Consider the following 15815-nt stretch of genomic DNA (forward strand, 5'->3'; position numbering starts at 1 on the left):
CAGACAGGTGTTCTCTGTGTTGGGCATGGCCATTGGTGTTATTAACTCATCTGTCTAGGACAACGCTGCTGGTGTCCTCCTGTCCTCCTACTGCTCTTGGGCTAAACTAGATGAAACCACTGATGTTTGTTGCTCGTGTTTCAACTGTTTTTGTTTTACAAAAAAAAAAGGTGACTTCATTCGATTCAACCTAATACTGCCCACATTTTAAAGAAGAGAAATGGGGGCGCCTGGGTGGCTCAGTCATTAAGCATCTGTCATTGGCTCAGGTCATGATCCCAGGTCCTGGGATGGAACCCCAGGTGTGAGTGTCAGGCTCCCTGTTCAGCAAGGATCCTGCTTCTCCCTCTGCCCCTCCCACCTTGTGCTCTCTCAGTCAAATAAATAAATAAAATCTGGAAAAAAAAAAAAAAGGAAGAGAAATAGACGCTTGGAATGATTAAGTAATTGGCCCCCAAATCTCAGAGTAGTCAATAGCAGTGTGAGGATTCAAACTCCAGTTTGCCTCCTTCAGAATTTCTTAGTATGATACATTTCATCAAATATTAAGAGCTTGGACCTAAAAACCAGCCTCTTGGGTTGGACTATCAGTTCATACACTTACTAGCCTGTGACTTGGACATATTTTCCTATCTGCACATCAGTTTTATCACCTATAAAATGGGGATAGCAAGGGGATCCCTGGGTGGCTCAGCGGTTTGGGGCCTGCCTTTGGCCCAGGGCGTGATCCCGGAGACCCGGGATCGAGTCCCACGTTGGGCTCCCGGTGCATGGAGCCTGCTTCTGTCTCTGCCTGTGTGTGTGTGTGTGTGTGTGTGTGTGTGTCTATCATAAATAAATAAATCTTTTTTAAAAAATGGGGATAACAAGAACAAGAATCCAATCCCTCCCGATGTGGAGGGTTGCCCTGGGGATCCGCAGAAGGAATTGTAAGTACAGAGTGTGTGTAGGCAGCGCCCGGCGCTTCGGAAGCATCCTATAAAGGGGAGCTATATTCTTCAGGTTTCCTCCAATGCTACTCTTCCTGCTTGGGTCAATCTACCAACACACACCAGCTTGGTGTTAGTGCAATGCACAGAACTGAGAAACTCCACGGCACACCTCATTACCACGTCAGGCAGGTAGCAGCGGACCGGCGAACCTCTTACAACTTCCCTACATCACTGCGGCGGAAACTACGAGGTTTTCCCTCCTTTCATTTTTCGTGAAGGGGGTAGTAGAGGCTGTGGCTTCTTGGGAGTACATCCGTGACTGGTCGTGCTGGACACCGAGCCCGAGCCCGAGCGCCGAGCCCTGCGGACGGAGGACGCAGCCTGAGGAGGGGCCGGGCAGTTGTCAGCAGGCCGAAAGGAAACCCTGGCGGGCGCGGGAAATTCCAGCGAGGGAGCAGCCCAGGAAGCGGCGTCCATTACCCCCCGGAGGGTTCCCGGGAGGAAATCCCCGTCTCCCCCGTCCCAGAAACCGCCGCAGGTTCCAGTCACCGTGTACCGAGTCCGGCGCACTCGGGCTCGTCTTAGGGCCCCAGGGGCACCGCCTGTCCGGGTGCGGGGGAGCCCGCTGGAAGCCGCGCGCCGCGCCGGCGGGTCACCGCGGCGACGACCCCCCGGGCCCCCTGTGGCGCCGCGGCTCCTTTAAGGGCGCGCGGCCCACGTGCCCCGTGACGTCAGAGCAGGAAGTGTTTGAGGAAGTGGCGCTGCGCTGGCCCGTTTGAGATTCCCGCATTTTAATGTCTTCGGGGAGGTGCCAGAGCCCCCGGTTTGGCCGCCCTAGCCCCCGCCTCCCCGGTCCTGGGGAGCGGCTGCCCCGCCCCGCGCCCCTGCCGACAGGTGAGTCCCTCGGGCGGCCGCGGGCCAGGTGCCGCCGGCAGACCCCGCGCCCCTCGGCGCCCGCGAGCCCGCCCCCTCCTCCCTGAGGCTCCCGGAGACCCTGGGGTCGGGCTGAGAAGTCGGGTTCTCCGGGCGGACCGCGGGAGCCGGGGTGACTCCGGGGGCCGCCTGGAGGCGGGGGCTCTGGGACCGTGTGAGGACACACGTGACCGGAGAGCGTGCCCCGGCCACCCAGGGCAGAGCGCGCGGGACAGGGCGCCCTCGCTGCGGTCCGGGGGATGCCCTTTGCGGGCCTCCGAGGGACTGTCCTCCCCGCCTCCTTCCCTTACGGCTGAGCGGGGTGGGGGTGGGGGGGTGACAAAAGTTGGCTACCCAAACCCAAAACCAAACCAGACAGCCTGGTTCATTTATAAAGTGAAAACCAGCTCCTCTCTCGCACCGAAGGGCAATGTTGTCTCTTAGCTTCTCCGTCTGCTTGAGTTCCATTTTCTCTTAACCTTGATCTTTTGTCCCCTACACCAAATTGTTTACAGAGTTAGCGCGGCAGCAGCATGAGCTGGTCACCTTCTCTGCCAACCCAAACATGTGGGGCCTGGGAGATGAAAGAACGACTTGGGACAGGGGGATTTGGAAACGTGATCCGCTGGCACAATCAGGTAGGGGCGCTGTGCACCTGGGCTGAGCCAGAGGCCGGGAAGACAGGCTCCTGGGAACTGCCTCCGCCCTACACTGTGCTGGGTGGGGGACGGGGTTCGTCCTTGGCCCTGGGCTTCTTGGGGGAGTGAGAAACGGGAACCGTCAGGGGGCTTCCGAGCTGCTCAGCTGCCTCTAAGTGGTCTCCAAGCTTTACTGACTATGGCCCCCAAATTGTAAAAATATTTTAACTTTTATATATCTTAAACTAGTATCTTTATTATCATCATGCTATCATGTACTAATATATTGTGTATTAATATTGAAATACAAAAATTGAAAAATTTAAAGAATGAGCATCGTAAAATATATTTAAGTGTTTAAAGAATTAGCTCAAAAATATTTTATTTATTTATTTTTTATTTTTTTTAATTTATTTTTATTTTTTATTTATTTATGATAGTCACACACACACAGACAGAGAGAGAGAGAGAGAGAGGCAGAGACACAGGCAGAGGGAGAAGCAGGCTCCATGCACCGGGAGCCCGACGTGGGATTTGATCCCGGGTCTCCAGGGTTGCGCCCTGGGCCAAAGGCAGGCGCTAAACCACTGCGCCACCCAGGGATCCCCAAAAATATTTTAAATACATACTAATTATGTGTTCCCACTATTGTTTGCAATACTGCACAGCACAGACTATACAGATCCATAATGAAACAGAGAATTATCAAGGACAGTGGGTGAAAATCCGTATTTCAAATAATTTTTATAATTTGGAATTATTTGGACCTATTTCTGACTGATTAGATCCTGATTGTTTTTACTCTTTATGTGTCTGAAATAAGTTTAGTTTCTCACAATAGAAGTGTTCCTCCATATTCCTTTTTGCTTATGCTGGTGTTACATGTACTGAAGTCCTCTGCAGAAATTTCTTTAGCCACTTGTCCATTTTGTGAGAGTCATTTTATTGACCTCAGATACTACGATCCATAATCCACCTAAGCAGGGGCACATGTAACCTGAAACATGTCTCCATAGGCCCCTGTCCACCACTCTCTGTGGAATGCCCATTTTCCTCAGTATACCTTGGGTCCACGAGATATATGATCTTTGAAAAATAATCTGAGGAAGATTTCATAAAGTTAATATCAAAAAAGCTTAATTTCTATTTAATTGTTTTGGATTCCAGTCTTGGGTAACCCTGGTGCACATCTACCCCATTTGGAGACCACTGCTCTAGGGAACCCCCAGTCACTGAGTAACTGAAGTTGGCTTCCTGACTCCAAAATCAGACCCCCGAAGTCCTTGAAGGAAGCACTTGCTTTTTGATCAGGGGCTGCTGAGCACTTTTTTGGACTGAAAGGAAGTGTACCACTTCTTGGGAGCCAGCTGCAGCAGCCAGCGAGAGAGTCATCAAGGCTACTGGCCAGCCACATCAGAGAGTCATTCCAGACAGCCACGCTCCTTTATCAGTTAGTTGGAAGACATTCTAGGCCCTGCCCTGAGTCCTGTCAGCTCTGAGTAGATGGAACGACCCCTGGAGGAGTGGGAGCCAGAGCTGGAGGGCAGAGTCCAGTTCCGGAGGTGGTAATTCCCACATTGAACTGGGAAACCAGAATTCCTTTCAGCCACAGCTGGAATTCCTTTGAGCCACAGCTGGCTCAAATGTGTTCTGGTCCGAGTAGAGCTGTGGGCCTCACATTACAACATAAGAGCCAGATCATTCTATGGCCCCACATATACCTGGGCTGGGCTGCTTCTAGATAGGCCACAGCTTTTAGATTCTTGACTGCAGCAAATATCTCAGCAGCTGAAGTAGAGATGGTTTTCCTCAAAAGGAGTTCTGTCCAGGTGTGCCATGTGTCTGTCATTTCTAGCTCAGAATGGCCTCTATGAATTTGGAAAGCTATTGTCAGATGGAATTTGTTCCTGGCTTTATAGATATGGGCCTGAAAAAAATGTGTGTGTGTGTTTGTGTGTATGGATTAGTCTTCTAGAATTACTACTTTCAAGTTCCCCTATTCGAAAACCAGTAGCCTTCATTTTTATTTTATTTTTAATTGAAGTTGGCATACATTATTACATTAGTTTTAGGTGTACAACATAGTGATTTGACGATTCTATACATTATACAGTGCTCACCATGAAAGATATAGTCCCCATCTGTCCCCATCCAATGTTCTCACAGTATTATTGACTATATTTCCCATGCTGTACTTTTCATCCCCCCATGACTTATTTATGGTACTGAAAGTTTGTACCTCTTAATTCCTTCACCTATTTCAACTATCCCCCAACTCTCTCCCTCTGGCAACCACCAGTTCTCTGTATGTATTTATTTATTTAAACATCTTTTATTTATTCATTTGAGAGAGAACATGAGCAGATATGAGGGGAAGAGGGAGAGAGAAGCAGATTCCCTACTGAGCAGGGAAGCCCAGTGCAGGGCTCAATCCCAGGACCCAGGATTATGACCTGAGCTGAAAGCAGGCACTTAACCAACTGAGCCTCCCAGGTCCCCCCAGTTCTCTGTATTTATGTATCTGTTTCTCCTTTTTTTGTTTGTTCATTCATTTGTTTAGATTGCACATGAAATGAAATCATATGACATTTTTTCCTCAACTTACTTCATTAAGGTAATACTCATTACATCCATCTGTGTTGTCACAAATGGCGAGACTTCATTCTTTTTAATGGCTGAGTGATATTCCATTGCATGGGATATTTTATGTGTATATATATATACGTGCATGTGTGTGTACATATACACATTTATATACACATATATGTATATGTATGTATACATGCACACACATCTTCTTTATCCATTCTTCTATTCATGGACACTTAGGTTACTTCCCTCTCTTGGTGGTCATAAATAATGCTGCAATAAACATAGGGGTGCATATACTAGTGTTTTCGAATTAGTGTTTTGTTTTCTGTGTTTAAATACATATCAGTGGAATTACTGGATCATATGATAGTTCTATTTTTAAGTTTTTGAGGAACCTCCACACTGCTTTCCACAGTGGCTTCATCAGTTTGCGTTTCCACTAACAGTGCATGAGGGTTCCCCTTTCTTCACATCCTTGCCAACACCTGTTGTTTCTTGTCTCTCTCATTTTAGCCAGTCTGACACATGTGAGGTGATAGCTCATTGTGGTTTTGATTTGCATTTCCATGATGACCTCAACCTGGACCTGTCCAAGTACCGGATGCCTCAGCCCTCTTCGGGTCGGGAGTCGCCTCGCCACTGAGCGCCTTGAGAGAGTAAACCTATCGGTGTCTGGGCTACAGAAATAAAATCCGCTCCAGCCATGAGGCCTGACATGTATAATCAGTGTCCCTTTTACGGGAAACGGTGAATTAGTTTATTTAACACCCATTTAGAAACATCTGTGCACAAGGGATTTTTCTCCCGTGAGCCAGAACCTCAGAAAATTCTGGGTTGATGAAATCAGAAATACAAAATTCTGATGTTGAGAGTCTTTTCATGTGTCTGCTGTCCATTTGTACATCTTCTTTGGGGAAAGTCTATTCAGGTTTTCTGCCCATTTTTTTAACTGGATCATTAGGTTTTTTGGGTGTTGAGCTGTGTATGTTCCTTTTATATTTTGCATATTAACCCCTTATTGAATATATCATTTGCAGATATCTCCTCCCTAGGTTGCCTTTTCATTTTGTTGATGGTTCTTTCTTTCGTTCTTTTTTTTTAATCTTTATTTTTTAAAAAGCCAAAGTCAAATTGACAGTCTGGCCTCACCGTGTCTTTCTTAGCATTACCTCCTCTTGTTGGCTCCCAACAAGTTGGTTGGCTGAGCCTTCTGTGGGACAAGCCTCTGTCTCCTGGACAGCTTTACATAATCAGTATAGCTGCAGACCACCTCCTCAGTAAAGTTGCCATGGACTCCTTCATTCTATGGAAATTAGTTCTTCCCCTGAATTCCTTCAGTTTCACTCATTTGGCCTGCTTCATATACTGCCTTTTTGTCTTTGTGTATAAGAATGTGTCCTGTCAAAGCTCTGAGTTCCTGGTCAGCTGGGGCCCTTTCTGGTTTTGGCTTTCTTTCATTTCCCCCACAGCAATTGTCTTTATGTTATATGTGTGTCAGGTGCATAAAGTCATTCACTTTCTATAAAGACCTTTTTGGAAAAGGGAAAGAGCCATTAATCAGTCATTACAAATGTAAACTCCCAACTATCATAAGTGTGACATAGGAGAGGGGCCCACGGCAGTGATCGGTCAGGAGGTCAGGGAAAGGCTTCTTCAAGGAAGTAATGCATAAGCAGAACTCTGAGTTATTGGTAAGTTGGCCCAGCTTAGCCAGGCTTAGCCCAGCTGGGAGAGTGGGAGGAGAGTTCCAGGAAGAGGGAGCAGCCTATTCAGAACCCCTGTGTGGGACAGGTCTTGGCAAGCTGGTGGGACTGGAAGGCCAGTGGGCCCAGAAGGGAGGAAGAGGGGAGCCAGGTGCAAGCGAGGCTGGAACAGAGAAAGTAACAATGAGACCCTGCCAAGAGCTTATATTTTTATCTGAAGAGCAACAGGAAGCTGTTGGAAGGGGGTTCACTTTGACTGCAGGAACAGTTTGGAAGGGGCCCAGGCCCTGGTGTGCTGGGAAATCATATCCTGATTAGTAGTGTTTACCAACCTCCACAGGGTAACTACTTCCACCAGGGCTTATTTCAACCCACTGACAGTTTAACAAGCAGGTCTCACTGAACTCCTGAATACTTAACAATCTGCTCTCAGAAGAGCTGGTACCAGGACACCACGGGCACTGGCCTGTCATGTGGGGAGGCCAGTCATGAAGCTTTTGGAGATGGGACAGGTAAGAGATTAGAGTGGGCTGATAGCGGTGGAGATGCAGAGAAGTGGGCAGATCTAAGAGCTATTTAGGACTCTATGGTGGAATTGAAGGTGAGGGCTGAGGGAGCAGGAGGAGTCAGCTTTCACAAATACTTAGTGTAACCTTGTTGATGAGCCTGGCTCAGTCCGGGAAGCTCTTCATCCCCTTTCTGGGTTGTTCCTCAGGTGGGGAAATCCTCAGGGCTGCTGTAGTGCTGAGGAGTGCATCTTCAGTTGAGGAGTGCATCTTCAGTTGATGTCCAGGATCAGAGCAAGCATAGTGTGTTCTTTGGTGGATGCCCCAGTGTTCAGAGCATCTTGAAGAAAGCAGGTGGGACAGGGTGGTTTTGATAACGTGACTCTAGTCAGTATGATGATTATACTTTGCAACCATGTACATTTCCTGATACTCCATATACTTTATCTTGTCCACAAAAGAGAGGCTTTTTAGTTTATCATGAGAGCAATTTCATAAAAGAGTCTACGAATTGGTATCCTCAGTCACATATGCAATGCCTAATAATCAGACCCATCACTTATTAAGAACCTACCATGTGCCATCATTGGGCTAGGTATTTTACACTCTTTATCTCCAGTCTTCACAATAACCCTAAAAGAAAGAACTGGTGTCTTTTTTTTTTTAAGTTTATTTAAGTAATCTGTTCACCCAAAATGGGGTTTGAACTTGCAATACTGAGATCAGGAGTCACATGCTCCTCCAACTGAGCCAACCACAACAGTTGTCCAATAAGGACAAGAACTATTGTCCTTATTTCTGCTTATTGCTGAGGAAATTGAAGCACAGAAAGGTTAGGTCATTTACCTAGAGTCTAAGCTAGTAAGTGAAGGAGCTGGAATCTGAACCTGTATCTATTCAAATCCCAACTACCTGCTTTCTCCATTATGGCCTGTGGCTTTTTTATGGTGGGTACTCTATGGTTAGGGACACCCCAAGAACATTCTCAGTTCTCTTCAATCAGTCTAAATCATTTTGAAGCACTAAGGAAAAACTCTTGTTTGGAAAACAGCATGTAAACAAGTATTTCTTAGTGAGGAATGGCTGTATACCAAATGCCCCTACCCGTTTCCCAGAGTTTTTGGATGCTATTACCAAGCATGGGCCTAGGCAGTATTTGCTGCATCTGTACTCCCTTAAATCCTCAGCCTCAGGGTCAGCACAAACCATTGATCAGTACAGACTAGATAGGCTGTTAAAAATAGAGGAAGAGGGTGATGACCTGAGTGACGTCAGCCCGCAGCACCTTTTGGGAATAAGGGGGGGTGGGGAACCACATGGCTCCCAGTCACTCATACCTGGGCTCCAGTCCTGGCTCTGTTAACTTGCCAGCTTCATGGCTTTAGGCCTAAACTTCCCCATGGATTTTTGGGGGTACTTAGATATTGATCTCCTTGGCTCTCAGCATGTCTGGGCATGAAATAAAGCAGCTGCTTTATGAAGGATCTGGGAATGTTTCACAGTGCCTTGCAAATATATTCTCTGTGCACTTGGCTGTGAAAGAGGCTGAGAATTGCCTGGTTTCCCAAGGGATGCCTGTCAGGATGACATGAGGTAATGTATGTACTGGCTGTTCTAAAGCTAGAAACGAAGGTGTCATTATCTCTTCTATGAAATAGTGCTGACTTTTGCGTGTTTCCTCACTGGACAAGATTAAGCTCACTTCAGCTTCTGTGTGTGTTCTGAAGTCTTAAGGACTTCAGTCAGTTCACTAAGAATTTATTGAGCACCAACCCAAGCTTCATGAAGGGAAGAAAAGAAATGACCTTGTCCTCAGTGTGCTTATGCTCTAATTGAGGAGGTAAAATGAGTACTCAGCAGTATATTAGATAGGTCTAAATATAAGCACCAGATTGTGTAGAAATACTAACGGCTGCTGTTTATCCAAAGTGCTCTGTGCTGGCTGTGCTAGAAGCTCTTTCTATATTATTTTTTGAATGCTTAGGAGAGAGGGAAGGCTTCTTGAGGAAATGGAACTTAAGCAGAATCTTGAAAGGAGATAGACTGTGGATGGTCTGAAGAGAAGACAAATCAAATGAGTAGAGTAACATCTACACAGGGCCAGAGAAAGGAAGCAATGCTACTGTAATTTACTCAAGGCCTGCTCTGTATCAGACATTCCATCTTGTTTTGACTGCAGGGTAGAGTCATCTCCCTCTTGTGGATAAAGACCCATAAACTAAAGTAATGGGCTCAGTGTCACATATTTACCAGGTGAAGGATGAAGGAGTTAAACCCTGACTTATTTCACCCGTCAAGTCACTGTGAGTATATTTGGAGGCCACTATTTCTCTTGGGTGTTTACATCCAAGGGATTGGGTTGAACTCAGAGCCCTCTCAGCATAGATTGGTCAGCATGGTTGAGTCAGGGGGAAGCTGCAGCCAGACCCTGTATCTTTTGACTCTCAGGCCCAGGTTCTATCCCTAGGATCTGTCTAGGCCTAGCTTTGTACCTCTTCTCTGAAGCATTCGTCTTGGAGGGCAGGGCCTGAGAAGGAATGAACTGGTTATTACTAATTACTCCCTTTTACCACAGTGATTTGTTGGATGGTTGCCACAGTAACAGGAGACAGGTTTCTGAGCCAAGGGTCTGAATGTACCTCTTGGCTTCCAGCAAATTTCCCCTCCTCATGAGAAGAAGGCTAACTTGGGAAGCTGTGCCAGCTCCTGAGTAGACTGACTTTGAACTCACTTGTTGCGGTCACACCTTTTGGTAGCTCTCAGCCATCTGAGAAGGTGCCCCCCCCCCGACTTGATACTACACTCTATTTCTATACAAGTTTTTTTTTTTTTAAGGTTTTATTTATATATTCATAAGAGAAAGAGAGAATGAGAGAGAGAGAGAGAGAGAGAGAAAGAGAGACATAGGCAGAGGGAGAAGCAGGATCCCTGCAGGGAGCCCGATGCCAACTCAGTCCCAGGACCCCGGGATCACTCCCTGAGCTAAAGGCAGATGCTCAACCACTGAGCCCCCCAGGGGCCCCAAGTTTTGTGTTTTCATGTGCAAAGAGTCGCAGACTTGAGGGACCTTCATAATAAACTGCATTCAATATGGATGACACTGTTGGCGTCTGTCTCCATTTTCTCAAAATACAAACCCACTTTAAATTTCATCCCACATGAGTCCACTTACCAGAAGTTGGGTGTTGAGATGATTTGGGCCAAGTCTTAGGTTTCCATAGAACTGAGCTAAGACTCTAGGAAGTTCCAGCTCAAATAAAGAAAGTCATCCTCTGCTCTTGGAGTTTTGTTGCTAGTGGAGAACAAACTCCCCAGGGTTTCAAAACCAGTATTTTTAGTCTGTTTCTGAACTGTTTAATTGAATTTTGCTTTCTAGAACAGGTATGTTTTTAGCAACAGAAAGTCATTCTGTGTGGGTTTCTGTTTCAAATGCAGTATTACTCATGGAAAACTGGAATGCTTTAGAATACTGCCTCAAGGGCCCCTGTATAAGAAAAGATGGAGTGTGTCTGTATCCGTGTGAGACATTCCCCAGCCCATGGAGTTAGGATTTCCCCTACAGCCATAGGACTGAGCTGTCCACAAATAGAAAGTGAATTCTGGTGTCTCTGCCCAGTTAGCCCACCATGGGTTCAGTATTCATATTGCCAAGTTCACTTTTTAATTTGAATTCAGATACTGAGGCTAATAGCACATCTCCAGTTTTTAGTATCAGTCTTCAGTATTAAAATCTATTTCTGGACTCTGCTTTCGGCTGGGGGACAGCTATGTGTTGGATCCAGTGTTTGTGTTGGACAGAAGATGGCAATTATCTACAATTATCCAGTATATAGCTAGATTACATAAAATACTTTCTCTATCACTTAATCTACCTTTGAAGTTTGATTTGTCATTTTTATGAAGAAAGCATACTCTCTGTGGTAGGCAGAGTAACAGCCCCTCCCAAAGATGTCCCTATCCTAACCCCTGACGCTATGAATATGGTAGGTCATCATGGCAAAGGGGAATTAAGTAAAGTTACTAATTGGCTGACCTTAGATGGGAAGGTTATCCCAGACTATCTGGTCAGCCCAGCATAATCACGAGGGGCTTAGAAGTGGAAGAGGAACGCAGGACAGTCTGGGTCAGAATGATGCAATGTAACAGTCAGTGGTCCTTGTTAGCTTTGAGGATGGAGGCAGGGACCCTGGGCCAATAAATACAGGCAGCTTCTAGGAGCTTCAAAGATCAAGGAAATATATTCTCCCCCAAAGCTTCCAGAAAAGAACATAGTCCTGCTGACATCTTGATTTTAGCCCATTGAGATCTGTACCAGACTTCTGACCTTCAGAACTGTAAGGAAATAAATTTGTGTTTTTTTAAGCCACTAAGTTTGTGGCAGTTTGTTAGTAGCAGCAGTGAAAAAAAGGCAAAAACAAAAACCTAACACACTGTTCTGTATATTGAAGTTAAAATAGATGCAGATCTTTAAATACCTTGATTTAAGCTCTGAATCATTCTGAGGTAACAAACCGTGAGTTGCAGTATCTCTTGCTGAACTGTTACTTATCAGACTGTCCATCAAAATGGTACATGGTGAATGGACTCCCTCAGCACTATTACCTCGTTTTACACTTGGCCCGTCAGTTGTAGAACTGTGCGTGCCAGTCTCAGTTTCCATGGAGATCCCACCTGACCGGAAACAAGCACCTCTACTGGCATGGCAGAGCTGCCATTGACAGAGTTACCATAGAACTGGGCTAAAGTGTTTGAGTCTGAACATGAAGGGGAAGTGAAACTTGAAAGCAAATTCAAATCGGTTTGAGAACAGACAGAAGAATTGGGAAGTGCATGATGTGGAGGGTGTAACATTTTGTGAGATCCAACAGTCTGTAGGTCAATTGAAGAGACTATTTTCACATGTTCCCTAACTCATGAAATGATTTAGATGGATTTCTACCTGCGTTTGCTTGTACAACTGTACTGATTACTTCAGTAGCAACAGGATTTATGATTTTTGAAAGAGTTCAGCTCTTCTTCAGAGAGTGTCTGAGGATCTAGGCCAAACAACGGGACTCCAGTAGCAATGTGTGAATGGTGTGGCAGGACCTGGTTATTAGTGCCATGGGCTGCACCCAAGAGTGTTTGTCCTTACAAAAGTAGACATGTGGCTACCAAATGGGTGGGCCTTGGAGACATCATGCTAAGTGAAAGAAGCCACCACGAAAGACCACATATTGTGTGAGTCCATCCATTCATGTGAAAATTCAGAACAGGCAAATCTGTAAAGATAGGTGGTTTGCTCTTGCTCATGGGGCTGGGGGAAGAGTGACAGCTAATGGATACGGAGTTTCTTCCAGCAGTGATGAACATGTTCTAAAATTGATTTATGGTTTTTGTTCTACTACTCTGACTATACCCCACACCGTTACACTGCCCACTTTAAATGGATGAATTGTGTGGTATGTGAATTCTATTTCAGTAGGTTTTTTTTTTTTTTTTTTTTAATGTAGACATATGAGGTAACTGTATGACACACAGCTTAACCACAGCAATATTAGGATTTGTTAGAAGCAACTTCTGAGAGGATCGTAGAGATGTCCTATCTGTTTTCTGGCATTGGAGCTACAAGAAGCAGAAGATGCTTCCACCTTATTTCTGGAGCTTATCTTTCTTGAATGTCAGTTTTAGGGACTGGTCTAATGATCAGTGATTCAGTGATTTTATTAGACAACTTCTGCTCATTAGGTGACTTCTATTGCTCCTTTTCTTACTTTCTTACTGTGTGGGTCTTTGTTCTGGTAGGGGTCATGGCCAGTTTGTTAAATGTGTGGCTGTGATGTAGTTCTGCTGCTGTAAGGACAACCATGTGCACACCAGCAGGTCCTGCCACGGTTCCCAATGTATTTTTTTAGAATTTATTTATTTATTTATTTATTTATTTATTTATTTATTTACTTATTTATTTATTTAGTGTGGGTGGGAGATGTGTGAGCAGGGAGAGGAGCAGAGGGGGAAGGAGAAGGAGGGACAGAATCTTGAGCAGAACCCCCACGGAGCACCAAGCCCTGAGCTGCAGCCAAGAGTCTGACCCTCAACCAACTAAGCCACCCAGATGCCCCTCAACATATGTCTTTTTAAAGACATTGGGCACCGTGAATTGCTACACTTACAAAAACTGAAATTCTTTTCAGTATGCATTTTCATAAAATGACAAAACTAAGAAAAACTAAGAAAACGATCTTTCAAGGTCTCTAGAATATCCTTCCATTGGGCAAGTAGTAGAATTTTGGTACTGTTCTGAAATCTTTTCTTGTTGAAGGATTTAGTGTAACCAGCTGCAGGCATTGGCTCTTCCCTTGTACATAAGGCTGTTGGGGAGGTTGTTGCTGCATGTACCCACAGTATACAGGATACTGGTATAAGTCAGCTTGCTCACTGATGGCAGGACCAGCTTTCGGCTGGTGCTACCAGGGGCATAGCCACAGGCATCGACTGTCCCTCAGCCATCCTGGAGGCCCCTACAGGCGTAGGGAGGGGGCAGCCATGTAGTGGTCACCCCCTGTGGTGGTCAGAGCACCTGAGGCCAGAGCCACTCTCCCTGCTGCTGCCAGCACTGTGGTCTTAGGGCTCTTTCCTTTTAGTCTGTTCCCTGGGATTCTTGGTGTTGTCTAGAGAACCAAGGAAAAGGGATGAGTTAATCCTCAGACCCAGGCAGTCAGTTAATTATCTAAAAATGTTTTATTGATTGCCTTCTTTTCCATTCACAAAATCTCTGCTAAGGGCAGTGTGCTAGTTACTGGAGAAGAGGTTAAAGTACATGAAGATGGAGAAGCCTGTAATTTAACATAGAAAATAGTATAACCCTATGACTCTACAGAAGATAAGTCTTTGGTAGATACGTGTAATGAAGGAGTTGCTCTTTGGAGAGCAAGGTAAGAGCCTGATGAGGTAGGCTTTGGTAGTGCCTGTGTACCCATGTGAGCAAAGTGTAGACTAGAAAAGCATAGGACTGGACAGGTGGTCTAATCCAGCTGCAATGTCAGATGCCCAGGGTGGCCTCTTGGGACAGAGGCTGGAAAGGCAGAGCAGAGCCAACTTTCCAAGGATTTTAAATGCCAGGAGTACTTGCATAACATGGGTCTGTTCCCAGTAGCATTATTGAACACCTCCTAGGGGCTGGACACTGCTAGGTGCTAAGCTTCATGATAGCCCTAGAAGGTGGGTATAAGTATTCTTATTTTACAGATGAAGAAACTGAGTCAGATCAAGCACTCTGCCCCAGGTCACAGAGCTAGTAAATGCTAACTTGAATCATCTTGTGTTCCAGCCACCATGCTAGACTTGCCTTCTCTGGGGAGACAACACTCTTGTATGAACAATGGAAGCATGTGGCATTGTTAGGTTGAGTTATAAAGAAGTGCCATTTGTGTAGGTCAAAATGGTCAATACCAGCAATGTCATATGGTTCTATCTAGCAGTTGGGGCTCAGAGAAGTGAGAAATCTCTTTCACAGGAATGGTTAGCAGAGGTTTCATGGAGGAGGTGGGAACCAAACAGGGCCTTGGTGTTGACTGGATGGCTAGAAACAAGAAAGTCAAGGAAGAGGCAAAGGTGTGGAGGCCAGCCTGATAGGCTGGCGAGCAACTTGGGACCATCCATCAGTGGGTACATATGTGGGCTTTGGGATCCCAGGGGTCCTGTGATCCATGCTTTGGGCCCTAAGCATACAAGTTTATGTTTGACCCATGGCTTTCTCAGTGCGTTGGGATGTGGGCTCTGCTCATCTCATCCCCGTGCTTGCTCTCTCTGCAGGAAACAGGTGAGCAGATTGCTATCAAGCAGTGCCGGCAGGAGCTCAGCCCCCGGAATCGAGAGCGGTGGTGCCTGGAGATTCAGATCATGAGAAGGTGAGGGCCCAGTACACCAAACTGAGACAGGGCCGGCATTGCAGGGGGATGAGGAGACCACAGGAGCTGAGGGGCCCCGTTGGGGCATGGAAATGAAATCTGGAGGGAGCCCTCTGAGCTTTGGGATCTGGAGCAACCACCCCACATGCTACATCCAGAAAAGAAAATCATAAATCTCAGTCCCTCCGTCAGGATTAACAGATGACTTCTAGAGGAGTGGCCATTAGTGTCCAACACTGAGCCTTATAAAGGGCTTTTGGTCAGTTTTATTTCTCATATTAAATAATTTAAAATAGCCATCACAGTGCATTTTCCTTTGTTACCAAAGATGCTTTTCTTCCCTCCTCTATTTCCAATTCTAAGGTGGTATGTTCCTCTCTACTGCTGTGAACTAATGGCAGGTACTTACTTCTCCTGTGTGGGTACAGGGACTGTCAGCCCCTGGATGGATCTGTCCTCCCTGGTAGTGAGGGGGTTGGTCAGCATTTAAGTAAACTAGCAACTGAGTCATCTTGGAAGACCTCAAACATAGAGGTGCTCCTTCTATGAACCTCTTAAAAAACAGAGGTATCACCTTGTTTGCACACACAGACACATGCACACACACACCCCATCCCTGCTTGAATGGCATGAGATTGGAAGT

General features: G+C 45.9%; 1 protein-coding gene across 5 annotated transcripts in view; it reads left to right on the forward strand.

The window, feature by feature from the left end:
- Nucleotides 1–1659: 1659 nt before the first annotated feature.
- The window catches only part of IKBKB (inhibitor of nuclear factor kappa B kinase subunit beta), a 58725-nt gene continuing 44569 nt past the window's right edge, over nucleotides 1660–15815 (forward strand). For 2 of the 5 annotated variants that reach the window (XM_072776644.1, XM_072776643.1), the window contains exons 1-3: nucleotides 1660–1826; nucleotides 2360–2482; nucleotides 15078–15172. Coding sequence is in view for 3 of the 5 variants with exons in the window: in XM_072776643.1 (XP_072632744.1) it covers nucleotides 2378–2482; nucleotides 15078–15172 (200 nt within the window). In the remaining 2 variants the exon portion in view is untranslated. Of the gene's footprint in view, nucleotides 1827–2359; nucleotides 2483–9462; nucleotides 9587–15077; nucleotides 15173–15815 lie in introns of those variants that run through there. The other 3 variants (XM_072776645.1, XM_072776646.1, XM_072776642.1) reach the window with 2 other exon arrangements.

The sequence above is a fragment of the Canis lupus genome, chromosome 15, assembly GCF_048164855.1.
Source record: "Canis lupus baileyi chromosome 15, mCanLup2.hap1, whole genome shotgun sequence".
In the NCBI taxonomy this organism is placed as follows: Eukaryota; Metazoa; Chordata; class Mammalia; order Carnivora; family Canidae; genus Canis; species Canis lupus.